This window comes from Pinus tabuliformis, chromosome J, assembly GCF_031772625.1.
Source record: "Pinus tabuliformis cultivar Carrire ecotype Pingquan chromosome J, CPIR1, whole genome shotgun sequence".
Taxonomy (NCBI): Eukaryota; Viridiplantae; Streptophyta; class Pinopsida; order Pinales; family Pinaceae; genus Pinus; species Pinus tabuliformis.
The window spans coordinates 1,095,266,289-1,095,288,913 of NC_142295.1; the positions used below are offsets into that span (position 1 = coordinate 1,095,266,289).

General features: G+C 40.7%; 1 protein-coding gene across 4 annotated transcripts in view; it reads left to right on the forward strand.

Annotated features, from left to right (window-relative positions):
- The window catches only part of LOC149230853 (uncharacterized), a 404,135-nt gene that overhangs the window by 43,806 nt on the left and 337,704 nt on the right, over positions 1–22,625 (forward strand). For all 4 annotated transcript variants that reach the window (XM_089379080.1, XM_089379081.1, XM_089379082.1 and 1 more), the window contains one exon: positions 14,039–14,120. In XM_089379080.1, coding sequence (XP_089235206.1) covers positions 14,039–14,120 — 82 coding nt within the window. The remainder of the gene's footprint in view (positions 1–14,038; positions 14,121–22,625) is intronic.

Sequence of the window (22,625 nt, forward strand, 5' to 3'; positions counted from 1 at the left end):
GAGTTCATGTCCCTGCTTGTAGCCATAAACTCTGGAATTTTAAGTGCCATTCCTCTTCTTCTTCTCTAAGGATTTTATGATAGGCCACAAATTCCTCTGCCTCCCCCTTAAGAAGTTTCTTCGTTACCGAACCCTCTTCTATTTTGGATTGAAGGGACTCCATTTTTGTTTTATGAGCTTGGATCACTGCTAACTTATCTTCTTCCTGTGCCTTAGCCCATTGCTTTATAGTCTCTCTCAGCCACTTTACCTTCGTTTCCCAGATACCAAGCGGACTGTCAGTGACCCACAGTCTCTAGCTCCATTTGACCAATTCATGGAATCCTTCCAAACGTAACCAAGTTGGGTTATATCAATGGAATCGGGCCATGTTGATCATCAACAGAGAATTCCAGCTCAATGGGTCTATGATCCGAGCTGAGCCAAGGAAGGATCCAAGAGGAAACCAAGACCTTCTTTGCGAGAAAGGTAATGACTATAAGAAAATGCTCAAGCCTTGCCGCGATATGGCACAACCCTCCTCGTTTATTGTACCAAGTAAACTTGTTGGCTATCGGCTTTACACCGAGCAAATTAAGCTTTTGTATGAAATCTTCCATAGTTTCTTGAAACTTATCCCTAACCAGGGATCCACCTTTCTTTTCCCACTGGCGCAGTGTGATGTTAAAGTCTCCTCTGAATACAAAATCAGATCCAAAGCCAGAGGTTCCTAGCTCAAGCTATGTATTCCAACATTCTGTTTTCTCTTGAAAATTAACATGCATATAAACATTTACATTTGTGCTTACTTGGTTGGCGGGTAAGCGCAACAGCTTAGTCACCAACCAGTGATTAGTGGAGCGCTGCTCCAATAATTTGAAATACTTCGGATCCCACAAAGTGCAAGTTCCACCAGAGGCCCCACGAGAACTCATTGAACAGAGGTCACTTGCAGGCCAGATTTTGCTTATATTTTGGAGGATCTCACAATCCCCCATTTTAGTCTCCTGGGCAAGAGGACTAATGGTTTTTCCTTTTTGATTAACGACATTACTTCAACCATTCTTCTTGCAGACCCAAGTTCCCTGCAATTCCAGGAGATGAGTTTCATTACTTACTTGTGGTGTGGGTTGCCCCTTGTGATAGGGGTTGAACTTTCTCCCTTTCTAGTGTTTCGATGCTCTTTTAATAGCTTTGGATCCAGGGTCGACTGCGTGCCAAGCTCCTTGTTCTTTGCTTTCTCTTTCTGGATATGTCGATTAGATTTTCTTCCTGCTTTCCTTTGTAGGCAATCTTGCTCCTCCTTTTCTGCCTTAGATTTTTCATCCACCGATATGGGGAATGCCGGACATGCTTTTAGGGTTTTGGAAGAAATAAATTCTTCCTCATCCGATGACAGTCTTTCGCAGGGTTTGCTGCAATCGGATCATCCTCCAATGGAGGCATGTTTTCCTGTATATGCTTTGTGTTCTGAACCATATCTAATTTCGAGTGTCTTTCTTGCAGTGGGGGGGGGGGGGGGGGGGGGGTTTCCTGAGGGATTTCACCCGATTTCCCCCTCTTTGTTTACCATATTCAAAGCTTTGTAGCTATTGTTATTTCCCTCGCCATCGACCGGGCCTACCTTGTTTGGAGAGGCTAGCCACTTCCCTTTGTTGCCCATCAGATCTGGTTGTTGCTGCTGGTTATTTGTTTGTCTAGCAGGATCTCTCTTTCTTTTGGCTTGCTGCTATTATTCACCTTCGTCAGGTTGCTTTGGCTGAAAAAACTGATTTACATTTCGAAGAATATCGATGTTAGGACAGTTAATTCTTATGATTACTATTCATCTTTTGAAGCTTGTAAGCACAGAGTTCCACAAAATATTGATTTGGGAATCGGGATGGTTAGATCATTTCACAGTTCGACAATTCTTTACCACAATTAGAAGTTCATATCATGTTATATCATTCTAAAGATGACAACTCCAAGAATTCGGAAAGATGTGAATAGATTACAAGACAAAGAAAAAGATAACACGTTTTTTCATCCATATGCTCTAAGGACAAAGCATTTCTGTAGCGGAGGGCAATGTTCGGAACATGAATATGGTATAATACAAATAATAAATAATATAAATAATAATATTTACTAATTATGGAGGGGTATGCCTCAGAAGACATGACTCCTTTCGAAAGGGCACTATGCCTAATATTTATATGGGGCCCATCATTGTATTTGACGATATCAATTTGTACTCAAATATTATATATATATTATTCATCCTTGTGGATATTTATATATTTAAGATATTTTAAATATTTTGTATGTGAACGAACTTTTTTCCTCACAATCTTATAAAAAGAATTTACTTTAATCACTAAAGCAATCACTAAGGTTAAGGGTCTATTAGGCGACTTCCACACAACTATACGCTTAGGCCTATGCAGAAGTACCTGGCTGGGAAACAAACATCAACATGGATATTATTCTACATCTCTCTTTTGGGTTCTTTTAGAAACAACAACGCTAGTATTTACTATTTAGTCCCTCTTGGATATCCACAAAAGATAAACACATATCTGTTGATATCAACCATGCCATAAATCTTTGCTCTTATACCACTACATTTGTATTTAGGAAAGGGCAACTTAATGTACTTGCTTCTTTTGCTTGGTGTTTCACAGAAAGGATTTTGCATGTCTCTTATTTGATAGTATACAAGAGGAGTCTCATGTTGCCAACAAAGCTTTTCAATGGCTTAGTTTTGTTAGGTCACTCTTTCTTACAACTTGCATACCAATGCGATAACTTGATTCATATTTTCCATGCTTCTATGCTATGGAATATCTCAAAGCTAGTGGTTGTACAATTTTACTAGGTCTCAATGCTTGAAATAACCCACAAAAGAGAAGCAAAAGTTACAACAATTACTTTGTGGACAATTTGTTAATTTTAGTATAACAATAGTATGTTCTATGCTTAGAGCAATTTTACTTCAATTTCTATATTAGCCCAATATCAATATCCAGTTTAGCAATCACATCAACATGATAGTAAAATGCAGATAGAAAATAAATAATAATAGTAGAAGACTAGCTAATACAAGAGGACACAAGATATGGCACCAGCGGGGGACAAACCCCAATGTGAAGTTTGGCCCTAATTGCCAAGTTTAACACTCCCTCTCAGCTAGAGAGAACTTCACTTGCAAAACTGTTTAACAATCTATACCATCGCTGCCTCTGCTTTGCTGAACTATGAAGAAAGAAGAAATGATCGAGAGTGTATCATACCATTCTCTACTGACCCGTCATACCACTTTTAACTGACCCGAAGTTAGTTTCCATTGATCCCAGATCAATATCAACGTCCTAGCATAGGGAGTACGGTAGTACATGATGTGTCCATCGGTAGTACTATGGTTCCTATCCTCATTTCCCTACTCATTGACTAGATGAGGGGTACTTCCCATGAGTCCCGGACTACATGGGTAGGATGTGCCGGCAGGAGAAGGTTTCCTGAGGGATTTCACCCGATTTCCCCCTCTTTGTTTACCATATTCAAAGCTTTGTAGCTATTGTTATTTCCCTCGCCATCGACCGGGCCTACCTTGTTTGGAGAGGCTAGCCACTTCCCTTTGTTGCCCATCAGATCTGGTTGTTGCTGCTGGTTATTTGTTTGTCTAGCAGGATCTCTCTTTCTTTTGGCTTGCTGCTATTATTCACCTTCGTCAGGTTGCTTTGGCTGAAAAAACTGATTTACATTTCGAAGAATATCGATGTTAGGACAGTTAATTCTTATGATTACTATTCATCTTTTGAAGCTTGTAAGCACAGAGTTCCACAAAATATTGATTTGGGAATCGGGATGGTTAGATCATTTCACAGTTCGACAATTCTTTACCACAATTAGAAGTTCATATCATGTTATATCATTCTAAAGATGACAACTCCAAGAATTCGGAAAGATGTGAATAGATTACAAGACAAAGAAAAAGATAACACGTTTTTTCATCCATATGCTCTAAGGACAAAGCATTTCTGTAGCGGAGGGCAATGTTCGGAACATGAATATGGTATAATACAAATAATAAATAATATAAATAATAATATTTACTAATTATGGAGGGGTATGCCTCAGAAGACATGACTCCTTTCGAAAGGGCACTATGCCTAATATTTATATGGGACCCATCATTGTATTTGACGATATCAATTTGTACTCAAATATTATATATATATTATTCATCCTTGTGGATATTTATATATTTCAGATATTTTAAATATTTTGTATGTGAACGAACTTTTTTCCTCACAATCTTATAAAAAGAATTTACTTTAATCACTAAAGCAATCACTAAGGTTAAGGGTCTATTAGGCGACTTCCACACAACTATACGCTTAGGCCTATGCAGAAGTACCTGGCTGGGAAACAAACATCAACATGGATATTATTCTACATCTCTCTTTTGGGTTCTTTTAGAAACAACAACGCTAGTATTTACTATTTAGTCCCTCTTGGATATCCACAAAAGATAAACACATATCTGTTGATATCAACCATGCCATAAATCTTTGCTCTTATACCACTACATTTGTATTTAGGAAAGGGCAACTTAATGTACTTGCTTCTTTTGCTTGGTGTTTCACAGAAAGGATTTTGCATGTCTCTTATTTGATAGTATACAAGAGGAGTCTCATGTTGCCAACAAAGCTTTTCAATGGCTTAGTTTTGTTAGGTCACTCTTTCTTACAACTTGCATACCAATGCGATAACTTGATTCATATTTTCCATGCTTCTATGCTATGGAATATCTCAAAGCTAGTGGTTGTACAATTTTACTAGGTCTCAATGCTTGAAATAACCCACAAAAGAGAAGCAAAAGTTACAACAATTACTTTGTGGACAATTTGTTAATTTTAGTATAACAATAGTATGTTCTATGCTTAGAGCAATTTTACTTCAATTTCTATATTAGCCCAATATCAATATCCAGTTTAGCAATCACATCAACATGATAGTAAAATGCAGATAGAAAATAAATAATAATAGTAGAAGACTAGCTAATACAAGAGGACACAAGATATGGCACCAGCCGGGGACAAACCCCAATGTGAAGTTTGGCCCTAATTGCCAAGTTTAACACTCCCTCTCAGCTAGAGAGAACTTCACTTGCAAAACTGTTTAACAATCTATACCATCGCTGCCTCTGCTTTGCTGAACTATGAAGAAAGAAGAAATGATCGAGAGTGTATCATACCATTCTCTACTGACCCGTCATACCACTTTTAACTGACCCGAAGTTAGTTTCCATTGATCCCAGATCAATATCAACGTCCTAGCATAGGGAGTACGGTAGTACATGATGTGTCCATCGGTAGTACTATGGTTCCTATCCTCATTTCCCTACTCATTGACTAGATGAGGGGTACTTCCCATGAGTCCCGGACTACATGGGTAGGATGTGCCGGCAGGAGAAGGTGAACCACTCGTCTTGCTCATATGCCATAGGAGAAGTTGAACCACTCATCCTATGCATATGCCACCATGGGGTATCATAGGGAAAGCTGAACCACTCACCCTGTACATTGCGCACCAATAGGGGAAGGTGAACCACTCACCCTATGGTCGCTCATCGCTCCAAGAAGTACCCCAGGCCCCCCCGGAGCTCCTAGAGCTCAACATCCATCTCATACGAGACCCTCATAAGAGGGTCTCTCCATGACTCCAAGTCATTCACGGAAGGTTAAGAATTTGACCTTCCCTAGGGGCTTTGTAAGAATATCGACGACCTGATCATCAGTCCCAATGTGTTGGAGCCTTATTGCTCCCCGTTGTACCATATCCCAGATAAAGTGGTACCTGATATCAATATGCTTGGAGCAGTCATGAAACACGAGATTCTCCAAAAGACGAATCCCACTCTGGTTGTCGCAGAAGATCACGGTGGTATCCAGTACATGTCCAAACAACTCACTAAAGAGCTTCCTCAACCAAACAGCTGCACAGGAGGCTAAACTAGCAGCAATGTATTTAGCTGTAGCGGTGCTCAAGGCAACCGGCTTCTTCTTTATGCTCATCCACGATATCGAAGCAAAACCTAGAGAGAAGCAACATCCAGATGTGATTTTACGATCCACCACACTGCCAGCCCAGTCTGCATTAGAGTAACCATGGAGCCTCACATTCCCGACAATGTATCTTAGTCCATAAGTGATTGTGCCCCGAAGATATCTCAAGAGACTCTTGGTAGTAATCCAATGTATGTGATGAGGCTCGACCATAAACTGGCTAAATTTATTCAATACAAAACATATGTTCAGACAGGAGTTTACTAAGAACATCAGGCCCCCCATGAGTTGGTGATACTCAAAAGGATTTCCTAAATCGGGCCCAACAGCACTTTCGCATAACTTCTTGAAGTTAGGTTCCATCGGAGTAGTCACGGACTTGCAATCCACCATCCCAAATCTTTCAAGTATCTTCACAATATATTTTCCTTGAGAAAGGAAAATCTCTTTTGGCTTTTGCCAGAACTCCAACCCTAGGAAGTAATGCATCAATCCTAGGTCCTTCATCTCGAATTCAAAAGCTAACTCCCTCTTACATTGATGAATAAGAGGGTCTGCACCTGTCAGAAACAGATCGTCCACATAGAGTACCAAGATGAAAGGTTTGTCATTCTCAACCTTAAAGTAAAGGTTTGGATCAACTTCACTTCTCGTAAATCCTAGCTTCATTAGATAGCTATCGATCCTCTCATACCAAGCCTGGGGTGCTTGCTTCAACCCATAAAGGGCTTTCTTCAATCTGCATACATGTGTTTGACGATCTTGAACTTCAAACCCCTCAGGTTGTTCTACATAGACTTCCTCCTTAAGTGAACCATGCAAGAAGGCAATATTGACATCCATTTGATGAAGATTCCATCCTTGCAAGGTAGCAAGGGCTATAATCAAATGAATGGTGGTGTAGCGGGTAACCAGTGCAAATATTTCATCATAATCTACGCCTTCCTTTTGAGAGAAGCCTCGAACAACTAATCTGGCCTTGAATTTTTCGGCAGTTCCATCAACTCCATGCTTGATCTTGAAGAGCCATTTTGAGGTGACAACAGATTTGTCCTTGGGTCTAGGGACCACATCCCGAACATCATTCTTCATAATCGACTCATACTCTTCATTCATCGCATCCTTCCAAACATGGTGTTTGGCAGCTTCTTCGAATCTGCAAGGCTCAGGCTAAACAATGATGCTCATAGTAGTTAAGTACCCCTATGTTGCACGAAACTTCTAGGAACTCGACGTTTCAGGTCGTACCTGTAGCTGAAACTCCAAAACTTGACCGAAACTCAACCATCATGTAATCATCTATGAAAGTTAATATAGACTTGTTTTTCCTTCTAAATTGTCATCTATGGGTCTTATCCCTTTTTTTCTTGCAAGATAATGTGGTATTTGTGAGAATTTCTGAAGTAGTGGGTAACCAGTGCAAATATCTCATCATAATTTATGCCTTCCTTTTGAGAGAAGCCTCGAACAACGAATCTGGCCTTGAATTTTGTAGCACTTCCATCAGCTCCATGCTTGATCTTGAAGAGCCATTTTGAGGTCACAACAGATTTGTCCTTGGGTCTAGGGACCACATCCCAGACATCATTCTTCATAATCGACTCATACTCTTCATTCATCGCATTCTTCCAAACCTGGTGTTTGGCAGCTTCTTCGAATTTGCAAGGCTCAGATTGAACAATGGTGCTCATAGTAGTTAAGTACCCCTATGTTGCACAAAACTTCTAGGAACCCGACATTTCAGGCTGTACCCGTACACGAAACTCTGAAACTTGACCGAAACTCAACCATCATGTAATCATCTATGAGAGTTAATATAAACTTGTTTTTCCTTCTAAATTGTCATCTATGGGTCTTATCCCTTTTTTTCTTGCAAGATAATGTGGTATTTGTGAGAATTTCTGAATCTACACATCAGAAATCCTACTGCAATCAGTGGTTTACCTACTGCAATCAGTGGTTTACCATCTCCTACTTGTTTTTACATTCAACAAGTTATTTAATTATTTAAATAGCGATGACAACATTATTGCAGACTACACATACATATAGATCATGAATTGGAATGAAATGAGACAAATACACAAGGGACACTGTTATTTTTGGACAATTGTCCCTGGAAAAACCCAATGCGGGAAAACCGGTGCAACATACAGAGGGTTTATATTATTAAGCAGATTTCTGAATACAACCAGGCTGCCAAATTCGCCTCACCCAACAGAGAATAAACCCGACAGAAGTACCTCTATTCAGAGACAGATGAACAAACCCCACAGGTCACTGCACTGTTCCCAGTGTTGGGCAGCGATGGCAGCTCCAAGCTCTGCGCTAGAACTATGTCACCTCCTGTAGGAGCTACGTCACAACAACACTGTGTCGTGGCGTCAGAGCTCTCCCTCTGCATCACTGCGTTAGAGCTCTCCCTCTGCGTCACTGCGTCAGAGCTCTCCCTTTGCGTTGCTGCATCACTGTGACATTGCGTCAGAGCTCTCCCTCTGCGTCACTGCGACACTGCATCAGAGCTTTCCTTCTGCATTGTGTCTCTTGGTGTTGCTATGCCTCTCTGCTATGTATTCTTGGTTTTGGACTGAAGTCCCTCTGCTGAACTGCCCCTCTCACTGCAACAGATCACTTATTCGATTTTCTCAGCAAACCACGCCCCAAAAAAATCGAACTGACTGATCTCTCAAGTGTATCTCCAACTGATCCTCAAGCCTCGTCTTATACTTTTCCTATTGATGAATCAACGACCAAGATTAAGTCTCTAATCAACGGCTAAGATTAAAACAAACTTGATCCTCGTCTCTTAGAAGCTTCTCACCCATATCTTTATTAATACCCATTTTTTTTATATTTATTTTCCTAAGTTTAGACTTCGGAACCCATTAAAAATATTAATTATTTTAATAACTCCTCATCCGGGTGGAATTTCTCCAAACGATTTCTGGGTTCTGGAGATCTTATGTATTCTAACACCTCCAGAAAATTTCGGAGCTAGGGCACATCTGATGCTACCCAAAATCAACATTATTTACTTATATATATATATATATTTTTCATATATACATATATGATGTTTCGCATGACGTTTAGACCAACGTTTACATTTTTGGGAGGTGACGTTTCTAAGCGTACCCGTTTCGGAAACTTGGAAATGTTTCAGCGTTTTGTGCAACTGAGCTTGGTACCTATTCGGCTTCTTGCTTTCACGAAATGTCCCCCTTGGTGCAACATGTCTCTCGGCATCTTTGAGAGTCTTCCTAAGCCATGGGGGTCTCCTTTTTGAGGATGAGGGTTCATGAGGGGGTGGATCAATGGGATCCATTGGTCCTTCAACATCGGGCATCTGCTCATCCTGCGGTTCTCCCTGCTTTTCGGAATCTGCTTCTTTGTCCTTCTTTGGAAGAAGAAGGTTACTAATCCTTCCAAGGGCAACATCCTCATCGAAAGTGACATCATGACTTATCTCCACTTCTCTTTGACCAGGAACATAGATTCTATATTCCTTAGAAGTTTCACTGTAGCCCACAAATGCTCCTTTCTTCCCAGAAGCTTCTAATTTGCTTCTGATTTCTTTCGGCACATGAAAATATACGGGGCTACCAAAAATTCTAAAGTGGGAAACATCAGGTTTCTTACTGATGAAAACTTCTTTGGGAGTCTTAGAGTCCAACGCTTGAAGAGGGCATCTATTTTGAACATGCACGGCGGTGTTTGCAGCTTCGGCCCAGAAGAACTTCGGAAGGCTTTGATCATGAAGCATGGCACAATTTGTTTCTACGACAGAACGGTTCTTCCTTTCCATAACACCATTTTGCTCGGAGTATATGCGGTAGTAGTCTCCCTCTTATGCCAGCTTCTCTACAATAATCTTTGAACTCATTTGATTTGCATTCGGTTCCATTATTGGTCCTCAATATTTTGATCTTCTTCCTGGTTTGATTTTCGACCAAAGCTTTGAAAAAACGGAACCATGAGAATACTTCATCCTTCTTTTTCAAGAAATATATCCAAGACTTGCGAGAGAAATCATCGATAAAGGTTGCATAATATAAGTATCCTCCCAATGAGTTCATGGGCATTGCTCCAGATAGATCAAAATGAATCAATTGCAATATGTCAGTAGTCTTGCTATCACTTGAGGGGAATGGTCTCCTTGTATGCTTTCCTTCGGCACACCCCTGACAAACACCTTCATGTTCTACTTTAAATTCAGGCATACTTGTCACCATCTTCCTTGCATCGGGTAGAGCCTTAGAATGTAGATGAGCAAACCTCTGGTGCCATAATTCAAATTGAAGTGATGTGTCGCAAGACATAGCTCCCATTGGGCTTCCTCCAACCTGATATAGGCTATCAACCCTGAAGCCAAGTGTAAATGCATCTTTAAAATTTTTATTCCACACACGTATCTTTCCATCGATGAATGCCACCTTGAATCCTTTGTCCTTCATCGCTGAGATAGATACCGGGTTCTTCTTTAGATCGGGTACATATAGTACTTCTTGTAGATGAATGGTGTTACCTTGATTCAATTGAAGAGTAACATTCCCAACTCCCTTCACGGGATAGGTGGCATTGCCGCCAAGGATAATTTCTAAATTTGTATCTCTTTCAATCAGATTTCATGGGATAGGTGGCATTGCCGCCAAGGATAATTTCTAAATTTGTATCCCTTTCAATCAAATTTGAAAGAGCTTCCTTATACCAGGTGAAGTGCCTTGAGGCACCACTATCAATCAACCAATTTCCCAAATGGTGCGGAGGAGATGCAGTAGAAAGGGCAGATATAAGATAGAATTCTTTTTGTTTGTTATCAACAACATTAAATTCATCATACCTGGTGTTTCTTGATCTCTTGGGAGGGCGACTATTTCCTTGATGAGAAGCGGGAGCATTCCTTTTTCCTTGGTTGTTGAATATGCCATTCTTTTGATTGTTATTGCCCTTGAAATTGTTGTTGTTGTGGTTGTCATCATCATGAGGTGTATCCTTGCTATTAGGACACTCCCTAGCATAGTGACCAAACTTGTTGCAAATGAAGCATCTTCCCTTCCATTTTTGAAACCCGACCTTCCTTGACATTGCTTCTTTGAACCTGCATTGTTCTTCTTTTTAGCATGACCAGAGAATGCAGTAGGATCATTCCTATTTGAAGGCATATCTAGTTCCATCATCCTTGTTTTTTCTTGAGAGCATCTAGTCAACGATTCTTCAAAACTTGGAATCCTGTCGTTATTAAGAATAATAGTGTTGAACACGTGCCATTCACGAGGGAGTCCTCCAAGGGCAATGAGGGTAAGCTTTCTATTAGCAATAGCTTCTCCAATCGAAAGAAGATCATTTTTGATCTCAGTAATCCTCATGAAGTAGGATGGAATATCTTCATTTCTCCCTTTCTTTATATCCTTCAACTTGTTCTTGAAGAAAAGAATTTGATTTGCATTGCTAGATTTGAACATGCCAACCAACTTGTCATATATCTCCTTTGATGTGTTCAAATCGGAAATGTAAGCAACTAAATACTTATGAATAGAATCCTTGGTGATCTTCTTGGCTTTGACTTCACCTTTCTTGTATTTGGTCTTAGTAGCAACCGATACATTAGAAGGAGGTTCTAAAATCTTTCCTTGCACATAATCCATCACATCTTGCTCTTCTAATGTCAAATCAAGAGACATCTTCCATGCATGATAATCAGACTTTTCATGAAGCTTATCACCAGACTTGAAGTAGGATGTGGAAGCCATTGAATCTTGTATTTGATCAGTGATTGCTCCTCTTGGTGATTGCTCATTTCACTCTTGCTTGGGCTTTGTCTTCACCTCGGCTCTGATACCATGTTAATTTTAGGGTAACAGTGGTATGTTCTATGCTTAGAGCAATTTTACTAAAATTTCTATATTAGCCCAATATCAATATCCAGTTTAGCAATCACATCAATATGATAGTAAAATGCAGATAGAACATAAACAATAACAGTAGAAGACTTAGCCAAAACAAGAGGACACAAGATATGGCACCAGTGAGGGACAAACCCCAATGTGGGGAAACCCTTGATCAATTCTTTTTACAATTCTTCAAAAGTTCCGCAGAGATAGAGAGTACAATGTATAATATTCACTTGTCCAATTACAGTGAAAATCTGATCAGTCAAACAACAGAAACATAAAGCCCTAACTAGAAAGTCAACGCTGTCAACAGGGCAGATTTCTTCCCCAATTCAGCTCAGTCAAACCCAGTCACCTTTGGCCTCCCACAGCAAGTCCAATCAGCCCAAAACAGTCTGAAAAAGTCCAGTTAAGACTGGTCAACAAAAGTCAACCTTGCGGCCAGCCCTAGTACAGTCAACGCTAGTCAATCAAGAGGTCAGACTGCCTTCGTTCTTGTGCCCAGAACTGCAGCCTGCTAGGAAAAGATTCCTCCACCCAAAACTGCACCAAAACAGGATGCTTGGTCAATGCAGTCCAAAAACAGCCTCTGCAATTTCGGTCAAATCTGGTCAACGCTGGAACAGAAAACCCTTTCTTCCCTTCGCACGTGTGGAGAGCAGCTTCTGATTTTTGTACCCAGTCAATGAAGGAGAGAGAATATGAGTGAGTGAAGTGTGTCCAAATGAGGAGGCATCATGTATTTATAGGCAAGCGTTGAGGATGAATAGACATGACTGTTGGTCTTCCGAGCCTACATGAGTTTGCTGGCCGACCTTGACAATTTGTCCATAATCAAAATAAATTCATAATTCCATTTGTACATGTCAGAATGGGGTATCTTTAGATCAATCCTACACCTCTCGAAGAGAGGAATCCAAGAAAAATATGAGCTGCCTCATATGAGTTGTCCAATGTGAAGTTTGGCCCTAGTTGCCAAATTTAACACAATTCCTGTTGAAGGCACTATAAAGGAATTCGATGATTAAGTTATACATTGTTTCTGCCTTGGATGGTCTTTGTACAATAGGGAAAGCTAGATGGCCAACTATGTCTCCAAATGTTGTTGCCATGTTGTTAATATACCCCATGAAATAGAAAAGTAGCTTTTACATTTGCTCCCTCATCGTATGGGTTTTTCAAAAGATATTGACCCTTAGTGCCTTGGAACTTATTATCACAAAGAAAGTAGGGGTTGTGGTCAATAGCTCTACTCTGCCCTCAAACTTATTGGAATTTTCATTACCCTCTATATGGCAAGTTGTAACTGTGAATATATCATCATACAAGCCATAGGTGATGAACCTATCGGTTCATAGTAGAAAATTGTATTAATAACATTAGGTATGCACTAGTTTGGTATAAGCTTAGTGTTCATGTGTTAAGCATGGGCCTGGCTGTGATCATTTTCATGTTCATAATGCATTCCAGTCTCAACAAATCATCGTAGGGTATTTTCAACTATGTTTTATGATGATAAAAATATACATGCAATGATCAGAATTGCCATATGTACAATCATGGTACCAAAATAAAAACTTGCAATTCAAAATTTCTAACCTTTTTGACGGGATTTTGCTATATGAGAATTTATTAATTGTTACCTTCTTAATTTCTATATTCCTGGCTGTTGTTATTCATTTCTTGGGATTTGTGCTCTGGGAAAAATTAGTCAAGGATAAACACATGTTTGGAAGATTATATGATCTGGGTTTTACATTTATGGTCTGGATGGCTATGATATACCCATCTTATTAAGATAAGCACAAAATACTGCTCGTTAAACTTCAGACCTCTTATGTGGAAGGAGATTTTCTTTCTTCAGAAAAAGGCCCGTCTCACATTATTCCAAAATTTGTTACAATGGCAGGCAATGCTTCAATAATTTTGATGGACCATTTTACTGGTGTTTTCTAGTATTTATAGACATGATAGTTTTCCTGGGACAAAATGAACTTTTAAATTTGCTATTATCTGTTATTGATGTTGGCTCACTCATATTTCAATTGCTATCGTGTCCACTTTCATTGTGTGTGTTATGAGTCTGATCATTTCTTATTTTCTGGCTGTTCTTAGAGCTGATTATAGTCCCACACATGACTTACTAGAGCCGGAGTTTGTTCTTAGAGGACGCACATTTCGGCGCAAAGATTTGGAGGTAACTGTGGTCATGAGTTGTTGTTGAATATATGGTAGTATATGTGATTATTTTCTCCTGCTTTCTGTATGACTCACTTGAATAGAGAACACATTGCTCTCAATGTTTGTCTTATGCTGTTTTATGTCATGCATCAAAATGTGGAAATATTTAACCTTTAGAATACTTTTACTACACTATATTTTTACAGATGTGGCATAGGTCTTATATTTATAACCTGAAACACCCATACACACTTCAAGTCACTTAGTGATAAATCAAGTCACCAGTAACACATGCATTAAGAAAGATGAAAGATAAATAGGCCCTTCAAGACCTTGAAGCCTCAAATGGCTGCCAGGCCTCGAGTTTTCAACTCAAAATTTTATCCCCTCACCTCTCAGAAAGGTTATAATATAAGTTAATTTTATTTATATCTGATGAGTGACCACAAAATTAGGTTTATGGGACTGAAGAGTACAGCTAGTATGGGTGCAATGTGGGAGTGCAAGTGCATCTCCTAGAAAATGCTGAAAATAAAATAAAAAAAGAAACCTACATAAGAATAACCTCAGAACATATGGATAAAACAATGACAGAGGGAAGTAAGTCAACACTTTAGACATGTTCTACAATCTTTGGAAGCGAAAGTGCAATCTTTGGAAGCTGACAGTAAATCTTGGGAAACCAAAGGTCATGATCTTAATAATACCAAAGAGGTCCTCTCAAAGCTTCATCATTGTTTTTTATTTGGTGGAAACTAGTGGAGATCACCAGCTCACATACTAATTGAGGGGTGCGATTTACAGTCCTACCTTCAGTCCAAACCTTGCATCCCTGCCACATGTGTGCAAGGGGGTTTACTTCCTTTGCTGTTCTTCCAGTTTCATTTCTAGGACACATCATCCAAGATGAAGGTTTTTGATACACTCATTAAACCCTTTGTTTTATATATTTTTGAGGTTTGGGGCTTGTTACCGCACAATCTAGCAAGGCCCTGTTACCCACCACTTGTGGGTAGTATCCATAGGAGAAAAAAAGTTCTCCTAGATGGTCCTCTGCCGGTATCCAACAGCCCCTTGCAGTCACCATATAGCTCAATGTGCCACTATCTCGGCCACCTGAGCCAGCCATATGCTCCCTTGCCCATCTGTTATGATTGTATGTTTGAAGGTGGGCCTTCCAACCCCGAAGGTATGGATTTTCATTGTGTAGTTGGGTATTTTTGTTTATTTATCATGGACACTTGTGGGTATGAATTAGTGGGGGGATTCGGTGGAAAGAGTGGGCTTCGTTTGTACCCTTGTCCCCTTTGTCCGATTCGATGGTTAATCTTGTATCCTAGTCCTGTGGGATATCCTTTATTGGCTTCTAGCTTTAGGGGTGGCACTACATGCGAAACCCCGATTTTGGTTGCGTGGTCTTGCTCCCCGACACCATATACATCACTCCCCTCCGCTCATTATAACCCCATTCACCATATTACCCATCCAGGTTCACATTTGTCCATTGGGTCCATAAGGAGTTAGCCTCCCCTTCCCCTTGCCCACACTTTGGGTCAAGCTTGGAACGATGCCCCAAAGGTTGATGCAGCTAGAAAGAAAAGAAAAAGCATAATATGGCCACTCAACCACAAATGTGCCATAAAATGCAAAAGATGGCCCGGTCATACAAATTTAGCATGTGGGCAAAAGCCAAACATGAGCTCTAACCCTATCATCATGGCCATCACCTTGGTTCCTAGGGCCCCTCATATTGGCCCCTTGCATCATTAAAGAACCCATGATTGTCCCAACCCCTGGTGGGCGATGAACTGCCCCACCTTAAGGGGGTATCCACTACTATATCTTACACATCATGCTCTCATCCCTTGGTGCCCCGAGCAGCTATAAAAGAAAAATCAATAAAAGCCAAAAAACATATGAATAAGGGTGGAAAAACGAAGGCCGGGTAACTCATGTACCACGATTGGTCCCTCCTACATTCATACACCCAAGTGTGGGCTTCCCTTATTATAGGTACCCTTGTACTGTGGCATGTGGCTTGGAGCCTTCCCTTGGTGCCCCACTCTGTTCCATCATTATATCACATGCCACCTGACTCTTGATGGATGTACCATGGACATGTCACTCCCCTTAAAGGCTAAAACCACCTAATAGGGTCCTAGGTTAATGTTTTTCTTGAACTTGGGGACACTTGTATGTTCCAAAGCCCACTATGGAAGGGCATGCCACTATGAAGTGTCCACTTGGATCTATGATTTGTCAGCTCATTTACTCAATTTTACTAATGTTTGGTTGTACCGGAAGGTGAGGGGACGCATTGGATTTTATACAGGATTGCGGGTGGGTCTTCACCTTGGGAATGGTCTCCCTATACAGGGTCCAAGACCTCCAGAGGTTCATATTGGCAATTGTAGGGTGAGCGTTGAGAGCCCATGGGCCTCCACCATAGTAGAGAGCATATTGCCATTTCATGGGATCTTTCAGTTCCATTTATTGCTTGCTCATGTTCCACCTATTGGACAATGATGATGCACTTCGACCACCTTGCCGAACGGACTCCACTCTTGCACCACACACCTGACAACTGATCAAGGGCCCAGATGAGGATGTGCCTTGCCATGGGAGACAATGGGAGGGCTTGCATCGTTCTTCTAGCCCTTACAGATGGGATGCATGCTTGTTTGATCCATTTAGAGACCCATGAGGATGTTTTGTGCCCCCATAGACACTTGGGGGACACCATATGTCATTTGCTTGGATATCAAGGGGCCACCCCCTTTATCACTATGTTCGGAGCTCATTCATTCATCTTGGCACACATTGGATTCCACTAGGCATCCTCAATGACCATTCAACCTATTGTATTTATTATTTTGCCCTCTTGGGAGCTTAGTTGCAGTGAAACGGATACGGATACGGGGTATGAAACGGATACGACAAATTTTCAAAAATTCTGGATACGGTACGGCAGGAAACGACACACACACACACATATTTTAAAAATAAATATTTCATATTACCATTCATATTACTATTCATATTTTAGAATCTAGATTAGATCTAAAGACTAAAAATACATAATTAATTATCATCTATGATCTATCATGATTCATCATCATCAATTCAACATAAACATTGTTGTCATCATTAATGATTATTATAACATTCATGATTCAACATATCATCAAGTTTTTGTTTCAAATTTCAATCATCAAGTTATCAACATGACAAGTTACACCATCATTACCAAAATTAATAATGCATACTACATAGTACAAAGTATAAAATGAACTATGACTAGCAGTCTACTATCAATATTCATAATTCATATGGTTGTTCAAAAGTTTAGAAGTTAAAACACCATCATAAATTACATTTACATATCATCAAATATGTCTTCATTCATGCCACTAAAAAGTTCTACATCCTCTCTAGAAGTGGGACTGGGAACATCGCTGCCATGTCCACTTGAAGATCCACCTATTGGTGACTCCGCATCAAACAAAGTCATATGAGACATGGCATTCAATGTGATATCAAAGTCAGGCAACTCTGGTTCCACATCCCATAATTTGGTGGGCCCAAATTTGTATTCATCTCTCTTGTGTGACAAAAGGCGAAGGTTTGAATGAACGTACACTAGTTCCTCAGCCTTCTTAGAGCTCAATCTGTTTCGCTTCACTGAATGGATGAAACTGTATGTACTCCAGTTCCTTTCTGCTGAAGAGGAACTAGCAACCCGTGACAAGATCATGATGGCCAATTTTTGGATATGTGGAAGTGCCCCACCACAGAAGTTACACCACTCAATTGGACTTAATCTGGTCTTGTCCCGCATACAATCAATATCACAACCCCAACCCTCAAATCCCACAAAATGAGAAAATTGTGCACAAATCCAAAGCCCGATTTTGGGATCTACAAAAAGCTTTCTAAAAGCATTTTTAAATCCTTCTGTGACCCTTAGGTCTTTGTTTGGTGCGGTTCTTTCTGGATCACTTAGCAACTTTGCAGCATAATATTTTGGATTCATTGCATAGGCCAAAAGGTGCAATGGGGTGGTCATCTTGTTCCACCTTTTGGTCAATATATCTTTTACTTCTCTGTAAAAGAATTCATCTGGATCATTCTCCTTGGCATTTATAACCAACCTTATCTACTTTATCATGGAATCAATGCCCTCATACACCTCTCCCAAATTAGGCATATCTGTGTCAAACATACAAAGCAAATCCACAATTGGCTTAGTAAATGCCAAAGAGGTACTCCACCATATCCCATTATTCATCATCAACGACCAACTGTTTCAGTGCTTTTGCTCTATTAGATTGAGATTGCCTCCATTGATTTCAAAGAGAACTGCATACCATTGATTGGAATGCGTCTTTCACTTGCATAAGCCTTGTTAAGACTACGATGTGAGAAGCAAATCGTTTCTCGGCACCCTGCAGTTGCCAAATTACCGATGTTTCAAATGTCAACAAATTAAAATTCATAATTTGATTGAATAACTATTATGATTCACAAATCATGACATTTGAGAATCCAATTTAGATATTTGAATTTAGAGTCAGACAAACCCCACAATGTGTGGGGAAACCCTTTGATCAAATCTTCTTTTATCTTCAAAGTTTAGCAGAGAGAGAGAGAGAGAGAGAGAGATAGTACATTTACAATAGAAGTCAACACTTTGACTTATCTAGATCTGAGCATAGATCATCTCCTATAACGATGAGATCAGTTGAAGACATTCTGCTTCCACTGATTCTCCAAGGTGACTCCTTCACCTATCATCGTGTTGCATCTGGTCCTCTAGCTGCACCACTGCATACTGCACCATGCTGCACTAATCATGATTATCATCATGCTAACCATGTCCATGATCTTATCCATCATCATGCAGCTCAAAATACTGTGCATCATCATCATGCTGCTGCCTTTGCTCCATGTATCTTGGTGTTGCCCATCATGCTGCTGCCTCTGCCTTCTCGTTGCTTCATCATGCTGTATCAATTTGCTTCTGTTGATATAAGCGTTAGTTGCTCGCTATGGCTTCCAGCCTAGCAAAGCAACTAGGCTATAGATCCTATTCGGCAGACTTCTTAAACTGGTTCTTTTTGTGTTAACAAGTCTCCTCGTATAACAGCGTATAGGGTTTCTCCATGAAGCAATGTATCATGTTGTTACCATGACAGCGTATAGACCCTTTATCATGAAGTTGCTGCATATGACAATTTATATGTTTCCACCTGCGAGTATATATATCCATTCTGTCAACCACATACATTTGCTGCGTATGACAATTTATATATTTCCACCTGCGTGTATATATATCCAAGAATACTGTGCGTATATATATTCATATATCATAGCCTGCGTATATGTAGCTATTGCTGTGATGAAGGAGTCTTCATTGACTGCGTTGAATCCTGATCATGAACAGCGTGTAGACTGCGTTGTACTGCGGCACCTCTTCATCACTGTGGCTCCAGCGTGACTGCCCAGCGTGCGACACTTCTTCATCACTGCGGCTCAAGCGTGACTGCCCAACGTGCTGCACCTCTTCATCACTGCGGCTCTAGCGTGACTGCCCAGTGTTATGCATATTACCAGCGTATATATATATATATATATATATATATAACCATGAATATGCCCAACGTGACTGATTCTTCATTATGTCCTGTGGCTAGGTTTGAGTCATCACAGACGGTGTTCTATGCCTGTGTATATGCCCAACGTATATATATATATATATATATATATATATATATATATGCCATGATAGTGTGTATGTACAACGTGTATGATTCTGTGTATAAGCGGCATCAGTGACCAGCGTATCTAGTGCCTCCGAATTACAGTGATACATGACAGCTGCTATGCGTATTAGGGCCTGCGTATTACAGAGATACATAACAGCGTATACATGTCTCCAAGTCTGCGTATAATCCTTATCATGAAGTCGTTGCGTATGACAGCATATTTGTTTCCACCTGCGACATAGGGTTTCATTTCCTGAACAGTGTATAGAAATTCATCATACTATAATTCATCTGAGTGTGAGCTAGGGCATCAACTAGGCCACCGTATTCTCTGTTCTCTCCTTCTCCAAAAACCCAAGACATGGAGAGGAGATCACCTCAAGAATATGTGTGTGAAATGACTTCAAGTCCTTGCCAATTTATACTAAAACGTAAGGATGAATAGACATGACGTTTGGGCTTCTTGAGCCTACATAAGTCACAGGTCGGCTTGATAATAATTACAACGTCAAAATAAATTCATATCTCCATAAATACTTATCGGAATTGGATGATCTTTAGATCAATCCTACACCTCTCGACGAGAGGGATCCAACAAAAATATCAGCTGCCATAAATAAGCTAACCCACGTGGAGTTTGGCCCTAGTTGCCGATTTAACACTCCCTCTCAACTAGGGAGAACTCCATCCACTGATCCATATGTCCGACTGTACTATTTTTGCCATCAGTGCCCTGCACTGCTCTACTCGGCTCTGCTGGCTCTGCTCTGCGCTGCTCAGCTCTGCTGGCTTTTGCTCTGCTCTGTTGGCTTTGCTCAACTCTGCTTAACTCTGCTGTTGTCCGAATTATGAAGAAGAAATGATCGAGGATGTATCATACTGACTCAAAGTCAGTCTCAGAGTATGTACCACTGGTCCCAGAGCAGTCTCAACCAACCCAAAGTCAGCGTCATAGTGAGTACAACTCCAGTGGTCCTAGTTGTACTCACTATGACGCTGACTTTGGGTTGGTTGAGACTGCTCTGGGACCAGTGGTACATACTCTGAGACTGACTTTGAGTCAGTATGATACATCCTCGAGTATCATCCTCCACTGACTCAAAGTCATTCTCAGAGTGCATACCATTGGTCCCAGACCAGTCTCAACCGACCCGAAGTCAGCTTCATAGTAAGTACCACTCCTACCACTAGTCCCAGACCAGTGTCGCAGTGTCATTGAGTGTACCACTGGTCCCAGACCAGTCTCAACCGACTCGAAGATAGCATCATAGTATGTACCACTCTCACTAGTCCCAGACAGTACTGCACTGACACGAAGTCAGTCTCAGAGTATGTACCACTGGTCCCAGACCAGTCTCAATTGACCCGAAGTCATTGTCATAGTATGGTACAACTCCTATCACTGGTCCCAAACCAGTGTCATTGATCCTAGATCAATGGAGGTCATCCTAGCGTAGGGAATATGGTAGATACAACGATGCGTCCATCGGTACTACTATGGTCCCTAACTTCATTTCCCTGCTCATTGATCAGATGAGAGGTACTTCCCATGAGTCCCAGACTACATGGGTAGGATGCCTCGACAGGAGAACTAATCAATCCTGTCCTCACAGGAGAACACATCAATCCTGCTACAATCGCCATGGAGAACACATCAATCTAGGGCTCACAAGAGAACACATCAATCCTGCAATAATCGCCATGGAGAACACATCAATCCAGGCCTCATAGGAGAACACATCAATCTTGCTACAATCGCCATGGAGAACACATCAATCCAGGCCTCACAAGAGAACTAATCATCCTGCTACACAGGAGATCGAATCATCCTGTTCCACAAGAGAGCGAATCATCCTGTTCCACAAGAGAGCGAATCATCTTGTCCCACAAGAGAGCGAATCATCTTGTTCCAGTGCGCACCACCGGGGGAGGGTGAGTCACCCTGTGGTCGTATGTTGCTCCAGTAAGAACCGCAAGCCCTCAGAGCTCCCAGAGCTCAATGTATGCAACATGCAGGACCCTTGTACAAGGGTTTCTTGACGACTCCAAGTTGTTTGGGAAAATCACAGATTAGATCTTTCCTTGGGGCTTTGACAAGATGTATCGACCTGTACATCATCTTAATGCGATGGAGCCTCCTTGCTCATTGACTTACCATATCTCAGATGATGTCTATCTGCTGGAGCAATCGACGAATACGAGATTCCTCAATAATCGAATCCCACCTCTAGTTGTTACAGAGAATCACAGTGGTATGTGATCAAACAACTCACTGAAGAGCTTCCCCAACCAGGCAGCTTCATACGAGATCATACTCGTAGATATGTATTCGGTCTCAGCGGTGCTTATGGCAACCGACTTCTGCTTCCTGCTCATTCATTATATCGAAGCAAAATCCAAAGAGAAACAACACTAAGAAGTGCTCCAGTGATCCTCTACACTACCTGCCTAATCAACATTCGAATAATCATGCAGTTTCATATTTTCGGCAGTGTATCTCAATCCATAAGAGGTTGTGTCCTGAAGACATCTCAGAAGATTCTTGGCACCAATCTAGTGAGGCTCAACCAAATATGAGCTCACAATGCTAACTGCAAAACATATGTTTAGACGAAGGTTCACCAAGAACATCAACGCGAATGATTTTTTGAAACTCAGAGGCATTTCCCAAATCTGGTCCGACATCACTACCATATAACTTCTGAAAGTTAAGATCCTCGAGGTAGTCATAGGCTAATAGTTTATCTTTCCACATT